This window comes from Lemur catta, chromosome 2 (assembly GCF_020740605.2).
Source record: "Lemur catta isolate mLemCat1 chromosome 2, mLemCat1.pri, whole genome shotgun sequence".
Taxonomy (NCBI): domain Eukaryota; kingdom Metazoa; phylum Chordata; class Mammalia; order Primates; family Lemuridae; genus Lemur; species Lemur catta.
In genome coordinates, this window is record NC_059129.1 from 20,413,091 (window position 1) to 20,438,367 (window position 25,277).

The window sequence follows — 25,277 nt, forward strand, 5'->3', positions numbered from 1 at the left end:
GCCGGCGGGGCGGTGTCGGGAGGGTCCGCGGGGCGCGGGCGGCGGCGGCGGCGGCGGCGGGTGAGAGGCGCGGGGCGCGGACCGGCCGAGGTGAGGGCGCGGGGCAGCCGAGATGGGGGCGCGGGGTGCGGGTTCCCTCCCGGCGCGCTCGGTCCTGGGGCGGTGTCCCGCGGGGGTCGGGGCGGGGGTCCCGCGGGGGCGAGGGCGGGGGTCCCGGCGGCGGGGGCGGGGGCGGTCCTGCAGGCCGCAGGTCCTGCGGTGGGGCGGGCCCGCTGTGTGACCTTGGCCCTCGCGCGCCCTCTCTGTGCTGTCCGGGTGCCGGGTCCGGGGGGTCGGCGGACACGGCACAGCGCCCGGCGGGGGCAGTCGGTCCCCGCGACTTGCTTGCGACGCGCGGTGCGGGCGGGGGTCTCGGGCCGGGGGCCGCACGCTCCCGGCATCCTCCCGTCACTTAACTCGCGCCCCGCCGGCCGCAGCTGTGACGCGCAGGCGGCGCACCCGGCGGCTCGCACAGGGGTGTCGCCTCGGTGCCCTCTGGCTCCAGAGCGACCAGCTCTGCGTCTGGAGCGAGCGGAAGCCCCGAATTCAGCCCGCTGACAGGAGGACTTGCATCTTCTCCTCGGCTCGGGGCCACCGAGGCATCAGCGGCAAACCCTTGGCTCGGGCGAGGTTCCGTCTGGCGCGGAGCACAACGAGCCGTAGTGTTCCCACAATTATTAAATTATTTACTGTATAATTCGGTGCTGTGGGCTCGGAAGACCCGGGTGACTGAAAATGTGAGTTGCAGGCGGAGTGGACGGTGCCGCTCCGACCCCCTGCGCCCCACAGTGCGGCTCCGGGCTGTGGGAGGTGGGGACAGCTCAGCTGGTCCCTTACCTGCCCCCACGCGGGAGCACAGTTTAACCCTCCTCTGTAAACAGTTGGTGTTGGGAATGTAGTCAGGGCCCGTGTCTGAGAGGAAAAGGGGAGAAAACGGGTCATTAGGAAATTGCCATATGATAATTTCCCTGGGACTGGGGCTGATGTTTTCAGGCCAGCAGTAACGGTTCACTGACACTCAGTGTGTGCCTGCTTCATCCGTTGAGCGAACATTATTGAACCTCCAATCATAGGCGAGATGCTGCTGATACCCCGAGCCTTACCTTGGGAGCTCGATGTGGGCCGGGCTCTAACACAGTGTGGTCGGGACTGAAGGAGTTTACAAAGTGTGAAGAAAGAGGGAGCAGCTGAGCTTATTTCTTGGAGTTTGGGAAGTTTTCCACAGTGGAGAGGACACGTGAACTTGGTCTTGAAGGATGAGTGAAGTTCGGGGAGAACATTCTGGGTGGAGACCACAGGGTGTGCAGGGATGTGGAAGCAAATGGGGTGTTTGGGGAACGGTGAGTCTCTGTGTTCGTGGTGGGATGGGAATTGAGGACCAGGGTGGAAGCTCAGGCTAGAAAGGTCGGTTTCTAATTGTGAAGGGCCTTGAACGCTGTGCCAGGAGTCTGAGCTTTGGTAATGAGCAGTCAGGGTTTTGGGGTGGGATGCAATTAGGTCTGTGTTTCAGAAAGGTAATGCTAATGAGAATGGGAAAGATGGATTTAGGGTCTGGGGAGATGGAGACGAAGTTGGGCAGCCTTGTGGGGGTGTGAGTCCAGGCCAGAGGCTGAGGGAGTGGGGCGGAGGGTTTGGAGCTGGAAGATGCTGCAGCACCCACTGGGTGGGGCGATCTGTGGGCTGTGGTGAGAGGGCGAGGCTAAGGCAGCTGAAATTTCTTGCCTGGGTGCAGAGGCTGGCGCTGCTGCCGGCAATGAAGGATGCTGGAGCTGGTGGGAGAGGGGAAGGGCGAAAACGCACGTGGGTCTTAGGCCTGTACAATACGTGGGCATCCTGGATGCGGTGTGGTCTAGTAGGGAAGAGGATGCATCGTGTTCGAGGGGGGAATCCCCGGAGTCGCAGGGCGGGGCACAGAGGGTGGAAGAGGAGCTGTCACCTGGCCAGCCGGAGACAGACAGTTCTCTTTACCGCAGGGTTGTCGAGGCTGGTGGGTTGGCGGAAAAGAGACCACTTATTGATAGTACTGAAACACATGGAGCTTGTTTATCATTTTTTAAAAATTTACATCTTCAGTTTTGGTTTTGAAATTGTTTCTTTCTCTTCAGAAATGAGTTTTAGTTTCACACCTGCTTGGTGGCCCTGCGGCTGCAGTTGAGGCTGGTGGTTCAGTTGCTGGCTCACAGATGTGCCTGAAGATAATCCTCTGTCTAACTCAATACTTCCTGCCGCTAGCCAAGGTGGTGGTTTCTATAACTGTCTAGAACCTTTAACAATATTTCAAAGAAGAATAGTAAGCACCCCAGGCACAGCTGTGTTTAGGGCGAGGGGGTTTCCTGCTACACAGAACACAAGAGGATGACGCAGACAGAGCCCACTTGGCTCCCAGAATACGACCACCTGGGGCTTTTCCCTCTGGGCAGAATGGTGCCTGAGTCTGAGTCTTTGGGGAACCTCAGTGGCCCAGGTGAAAAGACCTAAAAGTAATGAAATCAGGGAGTCCCCAGTTCGAAGGCCCAGCTGGATCACTTGCTAATTAAGCTGGTCATTAACAACCCCTCCCAGCGTTAGGAAGCATCCAAGTTTTCTTAATCTCCCTCCCTTAGATTCGAACAGATAACCAAGAACACCTGACGAAAACCTCAGGTGTGGAAGATGGAGACCGTAACACACACCTGCAGGCAGCGAGCGTGCAGGAAGAACACTGGGACCACAGACTGTCATCGATATGCACGTGGAGATAATAGGAAATATTGCATACATGAGACAAGAACAGGAAGCCCTAAAAAGGAAAGGAATACTCAAAGATCCAAAAAGAGAATACTTGGATATAAAAAATACAATAGCAGAAGTTAAAAGCTCAGTTGGTAGGTGAAAGGTAAAGTTGAGGCACTCTCTCAGAAAGTACAACAGAAAAGCAAAGAGGTGGAAAATGAGAGAGAAAAGAAAAAAGATCAGAGCAAGAGGTGACAGCTGAACAATAAGAATTTCAGCAAGAAAGAATAGAGAAAATAGGATGAAATCATCCACAAAGTGATTTCTTAGAACCCAGACGTTCTGGGTGGAAGGGGCCCACCCAGTGATCAGCACTGTGGATGAAAATGCAGGTGTCTGTCACTGTCCTGGTGTCTCCACTTCCCAGTTTGGATATTAAAAGTCTGGGCAGCAAGTTTGGACAGTGGGGGAGGCTGAGTTTCAGATAGAGACTAGTGAGAATTTGGGGAGCAAGGGATTTATATGAAAGTGTGTCAAGCTGTCAGCTCCAGAATTTGGATAATGAGAGTTTGGATGAGGAGAGTTACCTGCATCCCCCTCCAAGACACCCTGCTGTGATGTTTCAGAACCCCGGGGACGGAGAAGAGTGTGGTAGCCCCCAGAGAAGAAAAAAACAGATCACAGGTCACGAAGCAGCAGGGCTTCAGACTCCACAGGAACGTGGGACACCAGAAGATAGGAGAGCCTTGCTTTTGAAATTCTGAAGGAAAATACTTGAACCAACCCAAAGGAGGGTAAAGACATCTGCAGACATGCTCCCCAGGTTTGCCTCTCCTGCTGTGAGGCAGTGGCTGCAGGCGGAAGTCTGCCTGGTGGGGCGGTAGGTCTAGAGAGAGAGAGGGAGAGAGATGTGTGGAGGTGAGAGGACTTTCCCCAGAGGTAGGGGGTGACAAGGACCTGCTGGAGGAAGATGGAGAGGCAGGATGCCAGCCAGGCACCATGTGGAGAGCAAACATGTCCTGAGCTGAGCTGGTCAGAGGCTCCTCGAAGAGATTTTTTGGGAGAAGATGAAATTAACAGGACACCTGATGCTCAGAACATCTGGAGAGGAGATTTAGACAATTGGCAGAGTTGGGGCTGGATTAGTGATAAGTACTAAACAAAGCAAATGAAAACATGAGACTGTTATTAGTTCCAGGGAAAATAAACCATTGTGCAGGAAAAGAAAAATAATTATAGTGTACTACAAGGCTGAGCTGTGAATAGCCTCTCCACAATGATAATAGTTTATGTAAACACTGGCGGCTGGCTCTAATTGGAATTATGATATGCCTGGGTGGAGGTGGTGTAGAGGAGACGGCGAGGCTGCGTCCAGGGTCCTGGGGAGGAGAGAGCTACGCTTTCTCCGGCCACCGTGGGAAGTCAGTCAGCGATGCCCCAAACTGAGCGGCCAAGGTCCAGCTCCAGAGCCCCGTTATTTAGAGGTGGGAGGCAAACGCCCAGAGAATCAGCTAGAAGGGTAGAGGTGGGGCTGGGGAAGAGGGGCAGGGACCGCTGTGTCCAAGAATGATTCCGTCCTTTAGTGGATGTGTTGATGTGAATGGTGGATGTGGATGTGGATATTGTTGATGTGACTAAAAACAGTCTCAGACAAGCTTCCTGCTCTGGTGGAGAGGCCTCGGCTGCTGTTCTGTGCAGGGCCGTCCTTAGCAGCGATTTCCTGCTTGTTATTGCCATTGTTCTCTGTATCCTGTCTCTGGAGCTGTGGTCACTTGGCAGAGATTTGGCGCTGGGGGTGGGGGGGCAGGACTTGCTTCCTCTGAGCTTTGGGTGGAGATGGGGGGGGCAATGTGGGGCTGCCCTGGGATTCCTGGGATACGGGTCCAGGAAAGGGACAGCAATGCAGAGGCCAGGCAGCGGGAGCTTGCTCGGGTGGTTGGTGAATGGCAAGGAGACCATCGAGGCTGGGGTGGGTCGGTGAGGGGGCTGTGGTAGGACATGAGACCGGTGCGGATGGGAAGCCACTGGACTCCAGTGATCAGAGGACTTTGAGCAGAGATGCGACATGACCTGACTTTCAGGGCTACGAATTGGAAATGGACTGTGTGGGCACCAGAGCGGAAGCAGGGAGGCGGGTTCCAAGGCTGCTGTGCTAATGCAGGTGAGGCTCAGGTGGCCTAGGCTGTGGGTGGGGCTGGGAGGAGTCAGGGCCTGGGGATATTTTACATGTAAAGCCCTAGGCAAGTTCTTAAAGTGATCATGTGAAATTTATTGGGTTTTTTTTTTGTTTTTTTTTTTTTGAGTCCGAGTCTCTCTCCATTGCCCTGAGTAGAGTGCTGTGGGATCAGCCTAGCTCACAGCATCCTCAAACTCCTGGGCTCAAGTGATCCTCCTGCCTCAGCCTCCCGAGTAGCTGGGACTACAGGTGCACAACACAACACTCTGATAATTTTTCTATTTTTAGTAGAGACAGGGGTGTCACTCTTGCTTAGGCTGGTCTCAAACTCCTGACCTCAAGTGATTCTCCTGCCTTGGCCTCCCAGAGTGCTAGGATTATAGGCCTGAGCCATTGCACCCGTCCTATTATTGTTATTAACAACAATAATCTTAATTATTGTTAAGATAATTTCTTTGAATTGGCTTTTTATAAATGCGTTATTTTTCGGATTCTAGAGATAAAAATCATACAAATATTTGAGTATTGTGAGGCATGCAGAAGCTGCTTTAGACGTGATGCCTGTCTTCTAAGCACTTGGAACCTAGTTTGGGGATATTGGACTGGTCCACATGCACTGATGTCCTGTCTAGTTGTGAGGTGCCGACCCAAGGCTTAGCGACAGGGTAGGTTGGTGGCCTCTGAGCCCTGGGCCCTGCTCTGTGGGGAAGTTACTGTACTTTAAAGGCAAGTTTGGGCTTAGTTTTCATTTGGGTCTCCTGTGACTTGACATCAACGTTCTATTCTCATCGATGTGACCACTTATTGCATATTTTTATTTGGATAATACTGTCAGATTTAGTTTGCAGGGTTAACTGAGCACAAATGGAGTAATTTTGTAAGCAAATAAACCATAGTCGTCATGGTACCAAGTGAAAATCTATCTTACAATGGGGGTTTTACTGCAGCACCACACTGTAAATTGCAGGGCTTGGCAGCCCAGGGCGTGCAGAGAGCAAATGTTGACACCAGAAACTTTCCAAATTTTTGTTGACTACAGCGATGGGAACTGCAGTGAATTATTTGCCTTATATAGTGTTTGTAAAGCTGGAAAAGAAATAGGTGGTTTCTGGTCTTTTTGCCAGTAGCATAAATAAATAAAACTTGAAACATTCTTGGACTTCTTAATGATGGTCGTGTCACTTGATTTAATGCCCAAGAGCTTGGTTATTTGGACACGAAGAAGCTAATTCTCTCAAAAATAAAGGTAATAATAATCTGAATGTCTATGGCTGGGATTATAGGCTGGGCTCATGCCTGTAATCACAGCACTTTGGGAGGCCGAGGCAGGAGGATCACTTGAGACCAGCCTGGGCAACATAGTGAGACCCTGTCTCTACAAAAAATAAAAAAAATTAGCTGGGGGTGGTGGCTTGTGCCTTTCATTCCAGATACCTGGGAGGATTGCTTGAGCCCAGAAGTTCAAGGTTATGGTAAACTATGATCTCACTACTGCATTCTAGCTTCGGTGATAGAGAGACCCTGTCTGTCTAAAAAAAGAAAAAAGAAAAATCTGACCAGGTGCCTGAGTTCAGATGCCAGCTAGCTACATAGACTTGGGCAAGTTGTATAACTGTTTTCCCCAATTTCATCACAATTAGTGTGAAGATTAAACAAACTAATATATGCAAAGCCCTTAGAACAGCACTTTTAAAAACATGTTTGCCATAGTTGTCGTTATAAAATCAGTTGCAAACATATAGTCCTTTTCGACTACTGATCACTGGCTCTTGGTAGAAAGCATGAGAAGTAATAAAAATGATATGTTTGTGTAACACAAATATTTGAGGGTCTGAGGATGAATAAGGCCAGTGGTATATCCTAAATAAAGTGCCCTATCATTTTCGTACTCATTAGCTCTGGTTAGCAGAAAGGCCTCGTGCTATAGATTGTTCTCGTGCTGTAGATGAAGAATTGAAACTCAGACGTAAGGTGACTTGGCCCAGGCCGCTCAGCAGAGGCTGGGCCTCTTCTCAGTGCCTCCCGCTTCCTCCAGCCCACACGCTTGTGCAGAACTCTGCGCTGGGCTTTTTCTCCGACTTCGTGGAAACTGGTGATGGCGGGTAGTCCCATCCATGTTGAAGAGAAAAGTTTTAGCTTCTGGAGATCAACTTGATAAGACCACTACATTCTTTAAAAATTTAAATCAAATGTATCGAGGTATAATTTACATGCCATAAAATGCGCCCTCTTTAAGTATACAGTTCAGTGAGAGTAGACATACACGTTCACCTGTGTGACCACCACTGCAGTCAGTGTGACAGGACATTTCTGTCACCTGGAGCTTCCTTATGCTCCTCTGCAGTCTGTGATGTCTGCCACTGTTTTTCGCCCCTTTTAGGCTCCTATAAATGGCATCGCACAGCAGGCTTTCTTGCATCCCGCTTCTTTCTATCTGACCTGTGAGATTCACGCATGTTGCATGAATCCGTAGTTCGTTCTTTTTTGTTGCTGAGTAGTTTTTTATGGAGTGAGTACACCAGTTTGTTGATACACTGGCTTGCTGATGGACATTGGGGTTGTTTTCAATTTGTAGCTATTTGGAATAAAGCTGCAAAGAATATTCTTGTTTAAATCTTTGTGGGGACGTGTTTTCATTTCTCTTGGACAGTTAGTTAGAAATGGAATTGCAGGCCATATTGTAAATATGTTTAACTTTATTAGAAACTACCAGGCTGTTTCCATAGTGGGGATACCGTTTCCCACCTTCTCGGGTCCCAGCACGCCTACAACCCTGCCAGCACTTGCTCTTGTCAGTATTTTTCATCTTAGCCATTCCCGAGCTGTGGGGTGGGAATCTCATTTTAATTTACATTTCCCTGATGCCTGACATCAAGCCCTTTCCTGTGTGCTTTTTGACTATTTGTACATCTTTTGTGAAGTATCTGTTCTCATTTTTTTGTTCATTTTTAATTGGGTTGTTTTCTTATTTTTAGTTGTGAGAGTTCTTTATATAATCTGGATATCAGTCCTTTGTTAGATATTTGTATTGAGAATATTGCCTCCCAGTTTATGTCTGCCTTTTAATTTTCTTCATGGTAAAACTTGAAGAGCCTAAGTTTTAAATTTTGATAAAGTCCAGTTTACGAAATTTTTATCTTATGGTTCATGCTTTGGGTATCCTGACAAATCCTTGCCTTCCCCAAAGTCGTGGAGATTTTCTTCTGCTTCCCTTTGAAAGGTTTATAATTGTAGCTTTTTGTGTGGAGGGCGGTGCTCCATCGTGAGTTAAATTTTGTGTGTGGTGCGAGATGTAGGGGCTGCGGTTCATTCTCCCCCAGACGTCTGGTTATTCCAGCACCACGGGTTGAAAAGACTGTTCTTTCCTTGTTGGATTATGCTGGTACCTCTATTGAAAATAAATTAGCCACACATGTGTGGGTCTCTTTCTGGACTCTTCTGTTCCACTTGTCTTTGTAGTATGTCTGTCCTTACACCCTGTCTGCATCATTTTCCTTCTTTTTTTTACTTTTCAACTTTATAGTTAGTGTCAAAATGAGCCACTCAAACTTCTTCAATTCTATTCTTCTTTTTCAAGCTGTCTTGGCCATTCTAGGTCCTTTGCAACTCCCAATAAATTTAAAAATTCATTTTTCAATTTCAACAGAAAAGCCTGCTGGGATTTCCATTGGGATTGCCATGTTTCTAGAGATCACTTTGGGGAGTAGGAACTTCTTGATATTGAGGCTACTAATCCATAAACTTGATATCACTCTTCATTTTTTTAGAACTTCAGTTTCTCTGCAGTGTTTGGTAGCTTTCAATGTAGAGCTTCTAAGTTTAATAATAATCAGTGATAAGATTTGTACATGATGTTTTAATGGCCAGTTTGATTGGCCTTTAAATAGATCCTATGCATTGATATAGAACATAACCTTTTCTGGATCTTGTAGAACATTCCAGGAGCTGAAAAATCCATTTCATATTTTTTTTATACCATCTTTTCTGACTTTTTGGAAGTCTCAGCCTAAAAAAAAGGTCTGGCCTGTAGGCAAAAAAGTTCATAGCAGCTTTATTCATAATAGAGGAAAAAAGGAAATAACCCCAAAGTCCATCAGTTGGGAAATGGGTAAACAGTGGCATATCATACAGTGAAATTCTCAGCAGTAGAAAAAGGAACTTGCTGCTGATACAAGCAGCAACCTGGATGCGTCTCAAAAGCGTGATGCCAAGTGAGGAAAGCCGTGCACAGAGGCCCGCACACTGAGTAATTCCCCTTATGGGACATTCTAGAAAAGGCAGAACTGCAGGACCGAAAACAGACTGGTGGTTGCCTAGAGCTGGGTGTTGGGACAGGGGGCGAGAGGACTTTTGGGAAGGATGGACACATTCTTTATCTTAACTGCAGTGTACATTTGCCAAAACGCACCAAACTGTGCACTTAAAAAGAATGAGCTGTACTGTGTGTAAATCCTACCTCAGTAAACTTGACTTAAAAAAAAGGAAAAGAAAAGAACAAGCAGAGGTGCCAAAGTGACTCCATCAGGAAGGAATGGTCTTTTCCACACATGGTGCTGGAACAACCGGGTATCTGTGTGGGAAAAAACCAGTCTCCAGCCCTCGCTCTGGAATACCTGCGTTGGACGCGGCTGAAATTCTCTGCATTTGGCCAAAGACCCTAGTTCCTATTTGTTAACACTTAACTGTCCAGTTCTCACTGGTTTGATCACTTCCATCTGTGATATGCAGTAAACACATGTGTGCAGACACACATGTGTGCACACACACAGTACCCCCAGTCCAAATGACAAAGCGAATATCTGCATTAGGGCTCTCCAAGGGAACAACCAGTGGGATGTATGTGTGTGTTTTTGTATGTGTTAACATATATGTACACATGGGAAGATTGTAAGGAATCGGCTCACGCAAGTGAGGAGGCTGAGAGGTCCAGCCCCGGGAAATGGTACAGTTCCAGTCCGAGTCTGGACCAAAGGCAGAAGGAGACTGATGTCGTAGCTCGAAGACAGGCAGGGCCGATTCTTTCCTCCTCCACCGCCGATCTGCTCAGGCCTTCGGTGGGTTGGACGAGGCCCACTCATGCTGGGGAGGGCAGTCCGCCTTCCAGTCTGTCGATTCGAATGTTAGTCTCATCTGGAAACACCCTCACAGACACACCCAGGATAACATTTACCCAAATATCTGGGTACCCTGTGGCCCAGTCCAGTGGACACATAAAATTAACCACATATTGTTAATACTTGATCATTTTGTACTATAGATGTTAATTCTGCTATAAAAGTATGGAAAATGCCCTTGTGCAGGTCCTAACATGGAGGATCTAGCAGGGTGCTCGTGGACGTGCCAGGGTGACACGCAACTGCATGGGACTGGGCCGTGACCACAGCCGTCCCCTACCAGCCGCCCTTTCCTTCCCAGCTGTTGGCCTGCGATTAGTGTGAAGGCTCACGTGGACGAGCAGCCTCGAGTGGGCAGCTGGCATGGGCTGCTGTGTCCGCCCTTGGCATCATGCCCTGCATGTTGTGTGCGAGAAAGGAAATATTTAATAGCCCCACCCCAAGGCAGAAACAGCTCCATCTGCCTAACCACAGCGTCTGGGTGTAAACCTAACCCAATAATTCTCGGTGGCGTTTACGAGGGCATTGACACAGCCCTTGCAGAGCAGTGCTCCCTCCTAGGTTTCCTGGCGGACGAGCCTCTGGGTGAGCCTGTGCTCTGCGGTTCTCTTGCGGGGACGGGAGCACGTGGTGCGTGCGGCGGGCCAGCTGTGGACCTGTCCACCCGAGATGCCCCTGCATGTTCTGCTGCCTCAGAGCACCCAGCCTTTTTGTTGACTGCTTTTTTGAAATAGTGGGAGGTTCACATTGTGAAATAATGTCCTTTTTTTTTTTTTTTGAATGAAAAATGACTTTATGAGGTCAGTGTTGTCCCTGATGTGTGTTTGAAGCAGGTGGGGTGGTGACTTTATCTCAGCGCGGCTGTTCTGATCAGACTCCCCACGAGCTTCTCTCGTCCCCAGGAAGCAGCGACGGTTGCACGGGCTCCGGGCTGGAGCTGCTTGCGTCCCTGGGCCAACAGTTCCCGTGCGTCCAAACTGCCTTTTGGAAAGTGATACCTGCTGTTGGCGATGCTCCCTGGTGGTCCTTCTCTCTTCTCTCCTGTCCTTGCAGTTCTGAGAACTGCGACCTGTGCATGTTTTCACCTTTCCTGTCCGAGGCTGCTGTCACAGCTGCCGCTTGTCCTCGGCCTGGTGTGTTTCTGTAGCTGCTGCATGTGGCTCTCTCAGGGTGAGACACGACTCAGAGGTCTGCCCTCCATGCTAAAAACGAACCACGGCCTCTCAGACTCATAGGTAAATGCTGCCTTAGCAGCAATAATTTACGGGTTCATCACCTCAACCTGAAAAGGCCTGGAAGGGACCGTACCTGAAGCACACCTGGTTGTGAACACACCAGAGCGTGACAAGGCCAGGAGAGAACTGAATGACCAGGCACATGGGAGTCTGGCCATTCTGAAGGAATCATCAGGACTTGTTTTCATACCTTATTTCCTGTAGGAAACAAGTTCTATCTTGTTTTCCTGCACCTCCCACACATTAGGCATTTTCAAAAATTTAATATTTAATAAACAAATTGCAGGTAAAGTCAGTCTGGCAGTCTTTTGCGGAAGGTTCTGAGCATGAGGGTGAGCTGTGGCTTCAACACAGGCTCTAAGCTTAGCCTGCTGTTACAATTCTGTAGCATATTTAATGCCCTTTTTTTTTTTTAACATGCTGTCGTTTATTTTGCTTTTTTTTTTTTTTGAGAAAGAGTCTCACTCTGTTGCTCAGGCTAGAGTGCTGTGGTGTCAGCCTAGCTCACAGCAACCTCAAACTCCTGGGCTCAAGCGATCCTCCTGCCTCAGCCTCCCGAGTAGCTGGGACTACAGGCGTGTACCACCATGCCCGGCTAATTTTTTCTATATATATTTTTTTAGTTGTCCAGCTAATTTCTTTCTATTTTTTAGTAGAGACGGGGTCTCACCCTTGCTCAGACTGATCTCGAACTCCTGACCTTAAGCGATCCTCCCACCTCGGCCTCCCGGAGTGCTGGGATTACAGGTATGAGCCACCGTACCCCACCTATAAATACTTTTTATAATGGGTACCACTCAGCACTAGAAAGGAAGGAACTGTTGACACACACAACCACATGGATGAATCTCAAAATAATTATGCTGAGTTAAAGAAGATAGGAACAAAAGTAGATAATGTATGATTCTATTTATAAAAATTCTAGAAAAGTAAACTAATTTATAGCAACAAAACACAGATCAGTGATTGCTTGGGGGGGGAGAAAGATTATAAGAGGCGCAAGTAGATGTTTGGGGGTGACAAAAACGTGGCCATCTTGGGGTGGTGCTGGCTTCATGGGTGCATATATATGTCACATGTTTCAAGGTGTACACCACGTATGTGCAACATTTTGTAGGTACTGTGGTTAGACCTCAGTAAAGCTGTTTAAGGAAGTCGAGGGAGTGTGTCAGGCTTGAACTTTTGGAGTGAGATGCCAATTTTGCATCTCTGTGCCTCAGTTTCCTCAGCTGTAAAAGGAGATAATGTTGCCCTCCTTGAGAACCAGGTAGAGCACACAAAGTGATGTACATATGTAAAGTGCTCGTCTAGGTGCATGACACGTAGGAGATCAGTGAATGGTGGCTGCTATTAAAAAGATATTATTTACGTATTGTTATTATCCTAAAATATTTTCTTTGTAATTAAACTGGAGTCTTGCTAAATTATCAGTAAAAAGTCCTAGGTTTTATAGAATGATGTGGTCACTGGCATTTGTTAGTGTGCATGTAACACTTCTCGGCTGAAAAATAAGTAAGGGACCGAGGTTGTCGGCTCAGTAATCCCCTGCTCTGGTTCTTGGCACACAAAATGCGTGGGTGGGGGCAGGGTCCCTGGTCTGTGGCCTGTGCCTGTGTCCACCACGTGACTCTGAATCCCCATAATCTGCACTCTGCCATGACCTTAAAATCGGAAACTTACCTCTCAAGTCCTTTGACATTTTCAGTTACTTTACTTTTCCCTTTTGGTATTTTCTCAGCCATTGGCAAACTTTTCTTTCTTTCTTTCTTTCTTTCTTTCTTTCATTCTTTTTTTTTTTTTTTTTTGATGTGGTTTTACCTTCATCTCAAGAAACTGTTCATTGTTACACATCATTGAGAGGGATGGTCTTGAGAACTTAACGTGGATACTTATGATCTAATTTTAAAAATAGGCTGCAAAATCGTATGCCTCTAACCTTGAGAGGGTATTAAAAGCTGTTACAGTGTTGCACGTTCTCATTCGCTCACACCCACGCTACGGAGGGCCGACGGCCAGCGCAGCTGTGCGGGAGGCAGAGAAGGCGGTTCTCCCCTCTGAACCTCATGGCTTTGCATGATTTCTGTAGTGGGGGCATCACCTTTATCATACTTAGTGCACACGTTAACTGTGCATGACACTCCAGGTGGGGGGTCTGCCAGGTGCCAGGCTGCTCTGTGACTCGGTTGGGCGTGCTGAGTGTGCCGGGTGCCCAGAAACACCCAGTGAAGGTGGCGGTGGGCAGAGGACACTCTTTTCCCTGAGCACCATGTCAGCACCTTTCACGGAGAAGCCCACCAGCCTCTGTGCTGACCTTTTCACTGTATTGTTTAATACTTTCTCCGTTAACTGGATTAACAGCGCACAGGAGCTGTAGAGTGGCAGAGAGAGGGCATCCACGTGTCAGCCTCACGAACTTGCAGGTTTCATTTAATGAGAATCTGCTAAGTGCCAGGTACAGCTGCCTTTAGAGTATAGTTGAATGCATTTGAGAAATACAGGCTTTGAGAAGCTCACGTTGGGAGAATCCGAGACAGTGCTCTAGTGTGAGACTCTCCCCTAGAACCCCAAGGGTGGTCCGTCTGTCTGTGCTTGGATGCCCTCGGGGGCAGAGGTCTCATTCTGAGTTTTGGCCACTTAAAGCCATTAGTGTATTTATTCTTTCACTGGCCTAACCTCGGTCTCTGAGTGCTGTCTTCTGAGGCCGCACAGGGTGGCTTGCTCCCTGTTCTCTGTGACAGCCCTTCAGATATCTGAGGCCCCAACAGAAATCTTCTCTGTCCCGAACAGCCCCAGCTCCCGCAGCTCTCCCCTCTCATGGGGGGTGTGGGGGCGGGTGCCCGTGGAGGAGCTGGAGGGGACTCCAGGACCCTGACCAGTGAGGGCCCCACTCAGCCTCAGCAGGTGGGCTGGACAGGTGCTCACATGACTGCAGTGCAGGGGGTGAGTGGCAGAGGTAGGGGTCCAGGTTGGCGGGCTTTTCCAGAAATCCTAGGCTATCTGGTCGTACCCACCAAACATAGAAATGTCTGTTTATCTTTTCCCCACCACCTGCTAAACAGGGCTGTAAGATGGTCCCGCTCAGAAATGGAGGGAAGAGAGACCACTGGAGGAGCTGAGCACCTCTGGGGACCCATGCGCTGTGGCCACCATCGTTTCTGCACTTGGCCGAGGTCATAGGGCTGCCATGAGCACCAGTGGCAAGTCCCGTGTGGGCCCACAGGTCGCCCAGGTGTGGCAGGAACGAGCCTGCAGGCTGGTGTGTGTTAATGCAAAATAGCACCGCATTCTCTTTCTTTCCAACCTCATCCCTTTTTGCCTTGTGTCAAATTTGGAGGTCTTCTCCCATCCTGGATAATTGATCTCTTTTTTTTAGGTGGAGAACTTAACCTTTCTCCCAGTTTAAATTTCCATCTTTTATTTTCAACTTTATTTTCATCTTTCTAGGCTGTCCATCTTTCTGAATCCAGATTCTGGGAGAACCTGACTCAGTTGGTGGCAGGGTGGGCCAGATGTGCCAGTGGTTGGGGGACTAGAGCATTTGGGGGAGGGTCTAGCAGAAGACAGTGGCAAGCTGCTAGGGGGAGACCAGGAGGGGAGCTGAAGATTGTCCCGTCCAGGATGGGCCTCAGAGCCTATGCAGGCAGAAGGGAGCTACTGAGGCGCTGGCAGAAGAGGCAGCTAGCATGGGCACAAACGTTTCAGGGCAGGAATTGATTTCTGTAAAAGATCCAGTGTCCTTAGCAAGAAGCCAAGGCAGGAACAATGACCCAGGCACATACCAGAAAAGGACCTGCTGTGGAGCGTGAGGGACGTGGTCACGAGGGTCCCTCCAGAGCAAGGCTGCTGTGCGCAGAGCTTCTGTGCCTCTCATTCAGCTGACATCTACCGTACCCCTGCCGGGTGCCTGGAACGCGGTGAGCAGAGCCTGACAGAGCCCGCCCTCCTGGGGCTGTGCGAGGGAGAGCGAGTGCGTGACTACAGATGTGATCAAGGAGCGTGCACACCTGGGGACTGGACCCAATCGGGAGAGGCTTCGCTGAGCACGTGAGCACTGTGTTGAGAGCGGTAGGATGAGCAAGTGTCCACTGATCAATGGCGGGTTGTGGGGGTCCTTGCTTGTTCCTGGTCTTAGCGGTCAAGCATTCACTGTTTCACCAGTAAGTATGGTGTGGGGTTAGCTGTAGGTTTTTGTAGGTGCTATTTATCAAGTTGAGGAAGTTCTCCTAGTTTGCTGAGAGTTTTTATAATGAATGGATGTTGGGTTTTGTCAAATGCCTTCTCTGTATGAGCTGATTCTTTAGCCTGTTGATGTGGTCGATTGCATGGTTGATTTTTGAATGCTGAAGCATCCTTGCTCACCCAGAATAAATCCCACTTGGTCATGATGTAATTCTTTTTATACATTACTGGATTTGGTTAACTAATATTTGGAAGATTTTTGCATGTAGTTTCAGGAGTGATACGGGCCTGTAGCTTTCTCTTTTTTTCTACTGTTCTGTCTGGTTTAGGTAATGAGTTAGAAGTGTTCCCTCTTCTCTTTTTTTTTGGTAAAAGATTGTATACAATCAATGTTGTTATTCTTTAAATGTTTGATAGAATTCTTCAGTGAAACCATGGAGATTTCTTTTTTAGGAGATTTTAAATTACAAATTCAGTTTCTTTAATGAGTATAGGATTATTCCTCTTGGTAGTGTGTGGTTGTCAAGGAATTGGTCCATTTCATCAAAGTTGCTAAATTTGTGAACATGAAGCTGTTCATAGTCATCCCTTATCCTTTAATGGCCACAGAATCTATACTACTATCCCATTTTATTCCTGATAAAGGTGATTTGTGTCTTCTTTTTCTATCTTTGTCAGTCTTTCTAGAGACTTACCAATTTCCATGATTTTTTCCCCCTAAGAGTTTGCTTTTTGTTTCATTGATTTTCTCTGTCACCCACCTGTTTTCAATTTCATCAATTTCTGCTATTATTTTCTTCCTTCTGCTGCTTTCGGTTTATCCTGCTCTTCTGTTTCTAGTTTATTGAAATAAGATCTTAGATTATTCATTTGAGATCTCTCCTGTTTTCTACTGCTCTCGGCACTGCATTAGCTACATCCCATGTGTTTTGGTATGTTACATTGTCATTCAGTTCTATGTATTATGAAAATTTCCTTTGAGATCATTGAGAAGTATGTCGTTTAATTTCCAAATGTTTAGAGATTGTCCTGTTGTCAATTTCTAGTTTTATTCCTTTATGGCTAGAAAACTGTGATTTCATTTCTTTAACATTTGTTGAGGTTTGGTCTACCATGGTGCATGTTTTGTGAGTGCTTGAGACGAGATGAGTATTCTGTTGTATTCTTGAGTATTCTTGAGTATTCTGATGCTCTGCATGCATCAGTTAGACCCTGTTGGTTGCTGGTGTTGCGTTCTGTGTCCTTGTGGGGTTTCTGTCTAGTGGTTCTAACAATTATCAAGACATCAGTGACCTATTGAAGTCTCCAACTATAATGGTGGATTTGGCTATTTATCCTTTAGCTCTGTCAATTTTTGCTTTATGTACTTTGAGGCTCTGTTGTTTGGTGCATACACATTTAGGATTATTATGTCTTCCTGGTAGATTGAAATTTTTTCCTTTATGTAATGTCCCTTTTTGTCTCTAGTAATTTTTTTTCCTTCTGAAGTTTACTTCATCTGGTATTGATATAGCCACACTTGGCTTTCTTTTGATTAATGTCTGCATGACAAATGTTTTCTGTCAACATCAGGACGGGGGAGGAAGAAGAGTGCCAGCTAGCCCCACCTCTAATGCCTCACTCCACCCCAGGATGTCAGGTGGGGGCAGAGTGGAGTTCAGGTCCCCACTGGGCCCTGAGGGGGCAGGGGGAATCGGACTGTCCTGCCTTGTGTCACCTCCTTCTGCCTGGTGGGGTCAAGGGTTAGATTGCCCTAGGACCCCACTGACACTGCCCTGGTGGGACAGTCAGAGCACCTTCTGCATCCATGAGCAGAGACTGGGGGGTCAGCTCCCTGCTCAGCCCTGCCAGCACCAGCCGGTGCCTGGTAGGGGAACAGCAGTGTGCCCCCTGCTTTTGTGGGGCCAAGGGTGGTATGGAAGATCAGCTCCCTAGGGTGTCCCTGATGAAAGTGTGAGGTGTGGTTTTTCCATTAGTGTTTGGCTTAAGTAGAGCAGATGATGCTAAAAAGATCTTTCTGTTAGGTCATTGTGAAGTTAGGGAATAGCTTCTAAGACCTCTTACTGTGACACCAACAGCAAGGACAGGTGTCCCAAGACCACCCTTGGGTTTGGTGATTGACTAGAAGGCACACAACTAACTCACAGAAAGCTGTTACATTCATGGTTATGGTTTATTACAGGGAAGGGAGACAGATCAAAGTCAGCCAAGGGAAGACTTACCGTGCACAGGCGTTGCCACCAGGGGATCTCCACCAAGCCTCAGTTTTCAGAGTCTCTGCTGGGGCTCCACCACGTGGACATGCTGACTCTGCACATGGCTGACCTCTGCCCCTGGCCCTCTGGAAGTTGAGCTGATACTGCATGGCCCAGAGCCCCATCCTAAGGCACACTGTTAACTCTCTGGCGTGGCCCAAAGCCCCCAGGGAAACAAAGACACTCCAATCAGGCAGGGCACTCGAGGGCTTAGAGGTCACCTCTCAGAAACTGAGGGCCAAGGCTAAACACCTCTTTGGGCAAGTCAGATTTTTACTACATTTGGCAAGGGGAGCAGGCGCTTCTAGGTGTTTTGTCTGTGCCTATTGATGGTTTGGGGTCAGAGGCTTCTGCAGCCCTGTCCTATGTACATGGGCGACAATGCAGGGAGCTCACCCCTTGTCACTGCTCGAGCCCCCAGGTCCCTGGCCTGTCTACAGTCTTCTTTCCACCTTCCAGGGGCTTCCTGAAGTGTGTTCTGTTACACTAGAGTTGAGTTGGAGGGAGGAGAGGGCCGCTCTGTCCTGGGGGACGGGGAGTAAAGCCAGCTAGGGCACTACTCACCTCTGAGCCGGCCTTCCCACAACTCCGTCAGCTTTCTCCATCTGCACAACTGGCCAGAGACAACGTCTTGTTTCCCAAGATGTCCCTGGCACTCAGTGAAGCCCCTAGGACACACCTGTGCTCAGTGTTTGCTGAGTGGGGCCAGGCCAGGCGTGGTCTGCATCACCAGCATCCACGCTGTGGTCCACAGCCTTTGTCACAGTTGTAAATGGCTACACGTTTGCCGTCATCTGGCCTGCACTTCTCTGCCCTGGCCGCTCCGAGCTGGCCTGGCCTGCTGGCCCACCCTGCTGTAGCCTGGGGACCTGCAGGCTGTCAGGAGCTGTCACCCAGAACCCTCCCTCGCTGCTTTCTTGCCTCCTTCTGTTGTTGGGGATCAGGTGGCCGTCCCTGTCCTCAGTCGAGGTACTGCTGCTGTTGTGTGTCCCCTGAAGGGGTGCTGATGGGCCCTTGGAGCCTGGAGGGTGTGCACGTGGGCCACCCCAGCAGCCAGGCAGACCCCCGGTGCCCACTTACCTCGTGCATTCTGCCCTTTCCACATTGAGGGCACAGATGAGGCAGGATTGTGCTGCTTTCTCGGTCACCCTGCACCTGCATCATAGCCAGAGGCAGGGCCCATCTCTCACGTCTGTGTGGTCTGGGTGTACCCCAGAGGGGTGGCAGGGGAGGGCTGTCTTCAGTGTCTCCATAACCTTAAGTTTTAGCCTCCTTGTTAATTTCACTATCGCTCTTCTTCACCAGGGTCCCCACCCCTCTGCCACACTGCCCCCCTCCCTTTCAGCGTGCGGACAGGGTCTCATCCCCTCTTGGTCACTCAGGCTTTGGACCAAGGGGTGGAGCCACTAATCAGGTGCCTAACAGGTGGAGGGGGCAGGGGGAGGGCAGCAGCTGGCTAATCGGGGAGGGGTCCAGGGCGTCAGAAAGTACCTGTCCCAAGGCCCTCCAAGTCCCCGAGGGATCAGAAAGCAGGCGTCAGAGAGGAGAGGCTCGCTGGTCTCAGTCTGTAATTCAGTCTGTTGTCGCCCCTCCAGGTTCCTCCAGCGCGATGTCCCGTCTCTCCAGGAAGCTGCAGTGAGCGACCTGCGAGGGCCCGGCCGGGCAGCATGGCCAGGCCCCGGCTCTTCCGGCTGTGGCTGGCGCTGGGCTCGGTCCTCATGATCCTGCTCATCATCGTGTACTGGGACAACGTGGGCACCGCCCACTTCTACCTGCACACGTCCTTCTCCAGGCCGCACCCCACCCCCGGGCAGGGCGAGGACCAGGACGCGGAGGACTTTCTAGACAAGCTGCTCGGCTCCGGGAAGCCTGGCGACCTTTCCGGGAGGAAGACGGAGCCGCCGCCCGCGGGGCCCAGCAGGCCGGCGCAGAGCCACTTGGAGGAGAGCGTGCGGGGCTACGACTGGTCCCCGCACGGCGCCCGGCAGAGCCCGGACCAGGGCCGGCAGCAGGCGGAGCGCAGGCGCGTGCTGCGGGCCTCCTGCGCCAACGCCAGCCTGGCCTTCCCCACCAAGGAGCGCTCGTTCGACGACATCCCCAACTACGAGCTGAACCACCTCATCGTGGACGACCGGCACGGCGTCATCTACTGCTACGTGCCCAAGGTGGCCTGCACCAACTGGAAGCGCGTGATGATCGTGCTGAGCGAGAGCCTGCTGGACCGCGGCGCGCCCTACCGCGACCCGCTGGACATCCCGCGCGAGCACGTGCACAACTCCAGCACGCACCTGACCTTCAACAAGTTCTGGCGCCGCTACGGCAGGTTCTCGCGCCACCTCATGAAGATCAAGCTGAAGAAGTACACCAAGTTCCTGTTCGTGCGCGACCCCTTCGTGCGCCTCATCTCGGCCTTCCGCAGCAAGTTCGAGCTGGAGAACGAGGAGTTCTACCGCAGGTTCGCCATGCCCATGCTGCGGCTGTACGCCAACCTCAGCAGCCCGCCCAGCTCGGTGGGCGAGGCCTTCGGCGCGGGCCTCCGCGTGTCCTTCGCCAACTTCATCCAGTACCTGCTGGACCCGCGCACCGAGCGCCTGGCGCCCTTCAACGAGCACTGGCGGCAGGTGTACCGCCTCTGCCACCCGTGCCAGATTGACTACGACTTCGTGGGCAAGCTGGAGACGCTAGACGAGGACGCGGCGCAGCTGCTGCGGCTGCTCAGGGTGGACGGGCGCCTGCGCTTCCCCCCGAGCTACCGGAACAGGACCGCCAGCAGCTGGGAGGAGGACTGGTTCGCCAAGATCCCCTTGGCCTGGCGGCAGCAGCTGTACAAACTCTACGAGGCCGACTTCGTTCTCTTCGGCTACCCCAAGCCCGAAAACCTCCTCCGAGACTGAGCGCGGGCGGCCTCTGTCCCCCGGCTTGTCGCCTGCGGCCCCACACACTCCAGTTTTTTACGTGACCTACGATTTTGCGACCAGGACATCTTGTTTACTCCACTGCCTCTACTGAGTACTGTGTTGATATTTTTTTAAGATTAATATATTTCAGATATTTAATATGAAACGTGGGAGGAATCTCTGGAGTAAAGTGTCCCCGCTGTCCTGTCTCTGCTTGCGTGGTCATTCTGGTTGTGTGACATCACCAGGGAGGGTCTGAGCCGGGAGCCCCTTAAAGGAAGGGGGTTCACGGTTATCTTTCAGGGAAGGGAGGAGCCTAAATTTGAAAGCAGGTCCGACTTTTACACACAAGGGTAGCAGACAAATCCTTCAAAATTGAGAGTTCTTTTAACAGGTGATGTATTTGAAAAGGTAACATCATTAGATGTTCAGGGCTTCCTATGTGAAATTAAGTCCAAGATAAGCTGTACTTTGCAGTTGGAGCTATAGAGGCAGGATTTCTAACTCTAGTTGCTCCTGGTAGGGTCTTGTTTAGGTCGTGGCCATGAGGATCTGCAGTTGGCAGGAATGCTGCAGATTGGCATTTGTCACTGGGGTACATTGGACAGTGACATCCATCATCACTGAGGAGAGGCTCTGCCATGACTGTCCTGGGCCGGCATGTTGGGTTAGCTCAGTGTTCTTGCCCCTGGGACACAGCTGACCTTAAGTCCTCAGGTTCGATGGGCCCTGACTTGGTGACAGTGTCATGCTAGTACGGGAAGCGCCAAAGGAAGCTCTTTAAATATCTGGTTCAAGCTCCTTCGTAGTCCCAGCTTTTGACCCATAATTAACAAGACAGTGGCAATTATCTCCTGGTATCAGGCCTCGTGCTTGACCTCATCTTCCTTGTCTGCAGTGTTTGCTCCCTGCTGCCTGGTCCCCGAGCAGCTGGCAGTGCTCGGTCAGGGCGTCCTCACCCTGCATCTCCTGGGTGGGGCGTCTGCATTTCCCGGCTCCAGGTGGGGCCTGTGGCCTCTGGGTGGTCATCAGACTGAGGCCTCCACCGTTTCAGGACAGCCCACCTTCCTTTAAAAAAAAAAAAAAAAAGACACAGTCTCGCTCTGTCACCCAGGCTGGAGTACAGTGGCATCATCACAGCTCACAGCAGCCTCAAACTCCTGGGCTCAAGCGATCCTTCTGCCTCAACCTCCCGAGTAGCTGGGACTACAGGTGCTACCAACACCTGACTAGTTTTTATATTTTTAGTAGAGCCAGGATCTGGCTGTGTTGCCCAGGCTGATCTGGAACCCCTGGGCTCAGTCAGCCTCCCAGAGTGCTGGGATAATAGACATGTGCCACCGTGCCTGGCCACCACCTTCCTTTTTGAAGCTCCCCTTTCTTTTAAGTAGCCAGCAGCAAAGATACTCAGACTTGAGGAGTCCAATGTTTAAATTTCTGAAGAGCCATAATCACGTCAACATCTGCTGGGACCCCGTTCCATTCAGCAGTTGTCTGTAGTGCCAGGGATGCTGCGGCACATGGGCTGTTTGCTGTCACCACCTCGACAAGGTAGCTGTGCCCTGGAGGAGCATGTGGGCAGGAAACCTCCGTCTTGGGGTCAAACACCCTCAGGACGGCGTTCAGAGGAGTGAGGAGCTCCTGGCGAGGGTGGACTTTGAGCTGGACCCCCAGGGGAGCGAGGCTTAGACATTCAAGGTAGAGCATGCAAGGTCAGCAGAACCCAGGTGTGTTTGACAAAGGCAGATGATGACTGCATTTCCTGTTGGCACCTCATCTCCACTCTGAGACCTGCGGCATTAGCATCCTTTTCTCTAGTGAGGACACGGGATAGAGAGGTGAGGTGGAGCAAGGAGTTAAGTCCAGGTCCGACTCCAGAGCCTGCGGACTGAACCACCCCCTGGGGGACGGGGACAGGCCATGGGCCCTGCCAGGGGAGAACAGAGAGGTGGAGTCTGCAGAATCTCCCCGACCAGCAGGCCTGGAGCAGAGATCTTGCTTAGCAGGCAGCAGCGAGCCATGGGTGCTTTGGGAAGGTCAGTCTGGTGTCTGCGTGGAGTGGGGCAGTGGGGAGGCCCCAGAGGCAAGGGCCACACCCGAGTGGCCATGGGTTGGGGAGGTGAAGGAGGAAGCAGGTGAAGCCCGAGGTCACCCTGGAACTCAAGCCCTGGTGGCGTGGCAGAGCCAGAGGCCCATGAAAGCAACGGGGAGAGAGGCTACTTTGTCCCTTTGTCTCGTTTTGGTCCAAGGAGCCGGGCTGGAGATGTCCAGAGATATCTCATCCTCGAGGTGATGTTCTCCTGGGGGTGAAAGTCAGCTGAGTGCTTGCATCCGAGGCCCTTGCAGGGCAGGTGCCACCCGTGTCCCCAGCGTTGCCCTTCCCTGTGAGAAAAGTAGAAGCAGGAAGATGTCTGGAGAGTGTAACTATGACTTTTCTTCTGACCTGGTAACATTTTTCCCTCCAATTTTTTTATTGTGATAAAATACACATCACATATAATTTACTATCATAACTTTTTTTGGAGATGGAGTCTTGCTCTGTCTCCCAGGATTCCAGGCATGAGCTACCAAGCCCGGCCCATAACTGTTCTTAAGTGCACAGTTCAGGGGCATTAAGCACATTTACACTGTTGTGCAGCCATCACCACCATCCGTCTCCAGAACTTTCTCATCCTCTCAAACTGAAACTCTGCCCCCGTTAAACACTCCCTTCCCCCTGCCCCCAGCCCCTGGCCCCCACTGTCCTGCTTTCTGTCTCTGTGAATCCACCTACTCCAGGTCCTCAGGTAAGTGGAATCATACAGTATCAGTCCTTCTGTGACTGGCCTATTTCACTGGACACCTTGTCCTCAAGATCCATCTGTGTGTCAGAACTTCCTTTTCAAGGCTGAATAATATTCCACAATGTGGATGGACCACATTTTGTTTCTCCGTCTATCAGGCATTTATTTAGACACTTGGGTTGCTTCCTGCTCTGGCTGTTGTGGCAAATGCTGCTTTGAACACAGTGTGCAAACGTCTGCAAGTCCTTGCTTTCAGTTTCTTGGGGTACATACCTAGGAGTGGGATTGCTGGGTCACAGTTTATAAACCGAGTCAGTGTGGGGACACCTGCAGAATGTGCTTAATCAGACCTTACTGGTACCTTGGTATTGCAAACAGAGCTTTAGGGCAAGTTGAGAGCAATGTTCTAGGAAAACATCATTATATTTGGTTTAGTTTCAAATCTCTTTTACCATGTATTTAAATACCTTGTGAATTTCAATCATGGGTTAAAGTTTTGAGTGACCAGTATTATTCAAAACAAACCATAATGTTTAAAGCATACAATGTGACGATTCCGAAATACCCATTCAGCCGCCTGCCGCCTCTGTTGAGGTCCCCGTCCTAGAACTCATTCATTCGGGGACGTGGAGACAAGTGTCAGAACTCTCTGGGTCGTTCGTCTCCTGTCCCTCCGTTCCTCGTTCTTGGTGTGGTTCCATCGTAGGTCAGTTTTTCTGAGTGTCTGAGGGGGTTGTGGGGAAATCGGGGGGGTTCTTGAAGCAGGCACCAGCCACAGACACACCCACCCAGAGTCCCCAGCCTGGCCGAGGCAGGACCCAGGACGAGCCGCAGAGAACTCCTGGGCTGGGGTGGGATGGCGGGGGGCCGGGGTGGGATGGCTCTGGTAGGGGCTGCCGAGGGCAGAACTCACCTCCTCCGATTCGGTGCCACTTCCCAGCCCCACAGTGTCATATCTTGTAGACAAATCCGACTGTTTTCTGCTAAAAGAAACATTTTTTTAAAATTCGATGTCATACAATCAGAAAATTTAGCCAAAATAATCCCACAAACTTAAAATTCTTTACCTCAGTTCTCCTCTGCCCTCCAGCGTGTCCACAGGTTCACGCCGTGGTCTGAGAGCCGGGTCGTGGCACACGGTCCTCCCTCTCGTGTGATCGTAGCCACGAGGGCACCTGCCTGTTCACGTCGGGGAAGGGACCCCGCGCAGGGGGCTGGAGCTGCTCCTGGCCTCGCCTCCCGCCTTCGGGAGCTGCGTTTCCCACCTCAGCCGGGAATTTAACACAGGCGTGACTGGCGGGGGCGTGTTATGTCCTCATTTCTCTTATTATAACAGAACGTCTCATGCGTTTTCTTGCACTGATCAGTGTCTCCACTTACGGCTTCTTTTTTTTTTTTTTTTGAGACAGAGTCTCACTTTGTTGCCCGGGCTAGAGTGAGTGCCGTGGCGTCAGCCTAGCTCACAGCAATCTCAGACTCCTGGGCTTAAGCGATCCTACTGCCTCAGCCTCCCGAGTAGCTGGGACTACAGGCATGAGCCACCATGCCCGGCTAATTTTTTTGTATATATATTTTTAGTTGGCCAGATAATTTCTTTCTATTTTAGTAGAGACGGGGTCTCACTCTTGCTCAGGCTGGTCTCGAACTCCTGACCTCGAGCGATCCACCCGCCTCGGCCTCCCAGAGCTAGGATTACAGGCGTGAGCCACCGCGCCCGGCCTACACTTACGGCTTCTAAGGAGTATTCAGGTGGAGCTCTACTGTGCTGCTTTCACCGTTTTCCTGGAACGTTTATTTCAACTGCTTGAAGAACTCCGAGTTTGTCTTTGTCCCTGTGCCTTGATGGAGGCCAAGGTGAGGATTTCACTCTCTCTTCCCAGTGAGGTC

General features: G+C 50.5%; 1 protein-coding gene and 1 long non-coding RNA gene across 7 annotated transcripts; one reads left to right on the forward strand and one right to left on the reverse strand.

Annotated features, from left to right (window-relative positions):
- Positions 1-54: 54 nt before the first annotated feature.
- CHST12 (carbohydrate sulfotransferase 12) lies at positions 55-20,816 on the forward strand. Of its 5 annotated transcripts, none has more exons than XM_045543010.1 (2): positions 55-90; positions 19,306-20,816. In XM_045543010.1, the coding sequence occupies exon 2, from the start codon at positions 19,378-19,380 to the stop codon at positions 20,602-20,604; it is 1,227 nt and encodes a 408-aa protein (XP_045398966.1). In that variant the 5' UTR covers positions 55-90; positions 19,306-19,377; the 3' UTR covers positions 20,605-20,816. The 5 variants fall into 5 exon arrangements, with proteins under 5 accessions (XP_045398966.1, XP_045398963.1, XP_045398967.1 ...); XM_045543007.1 differs by lacking the exon at positions 55-90 and adding an exon at positions 4,892-4,912; XM_045543011.1 differs by lacking the exon at positions 55-90 and adding an exon at positions 11,989-12,023.
- A 3,085-nt stretch (positions 20,817-23,901) lies between these two features.
- LOC123632567 lies at positions 23,902-24,709 on the reverse strand. 2 transcript variants are annotated; one of them, XR_006733394.1, is made up of 3 exons: positions 24,458-24,709; positions 24,304-24,370; positions 23,902-24,114 (listed from the first exon to the last, which is right to left on the reverse strand). It is a non-coding gene; the product is annotated as an uncharacterized LOC123632567 (long non-coding RNA). The 2 variants fall into 2 exon arrangements; XR_006733393.1 differs by having other exon boundaries at positions 24,304-24,373.
- Between the last annotated feature and the right edge of the window lie 568 nt (positions 24,710-25,277).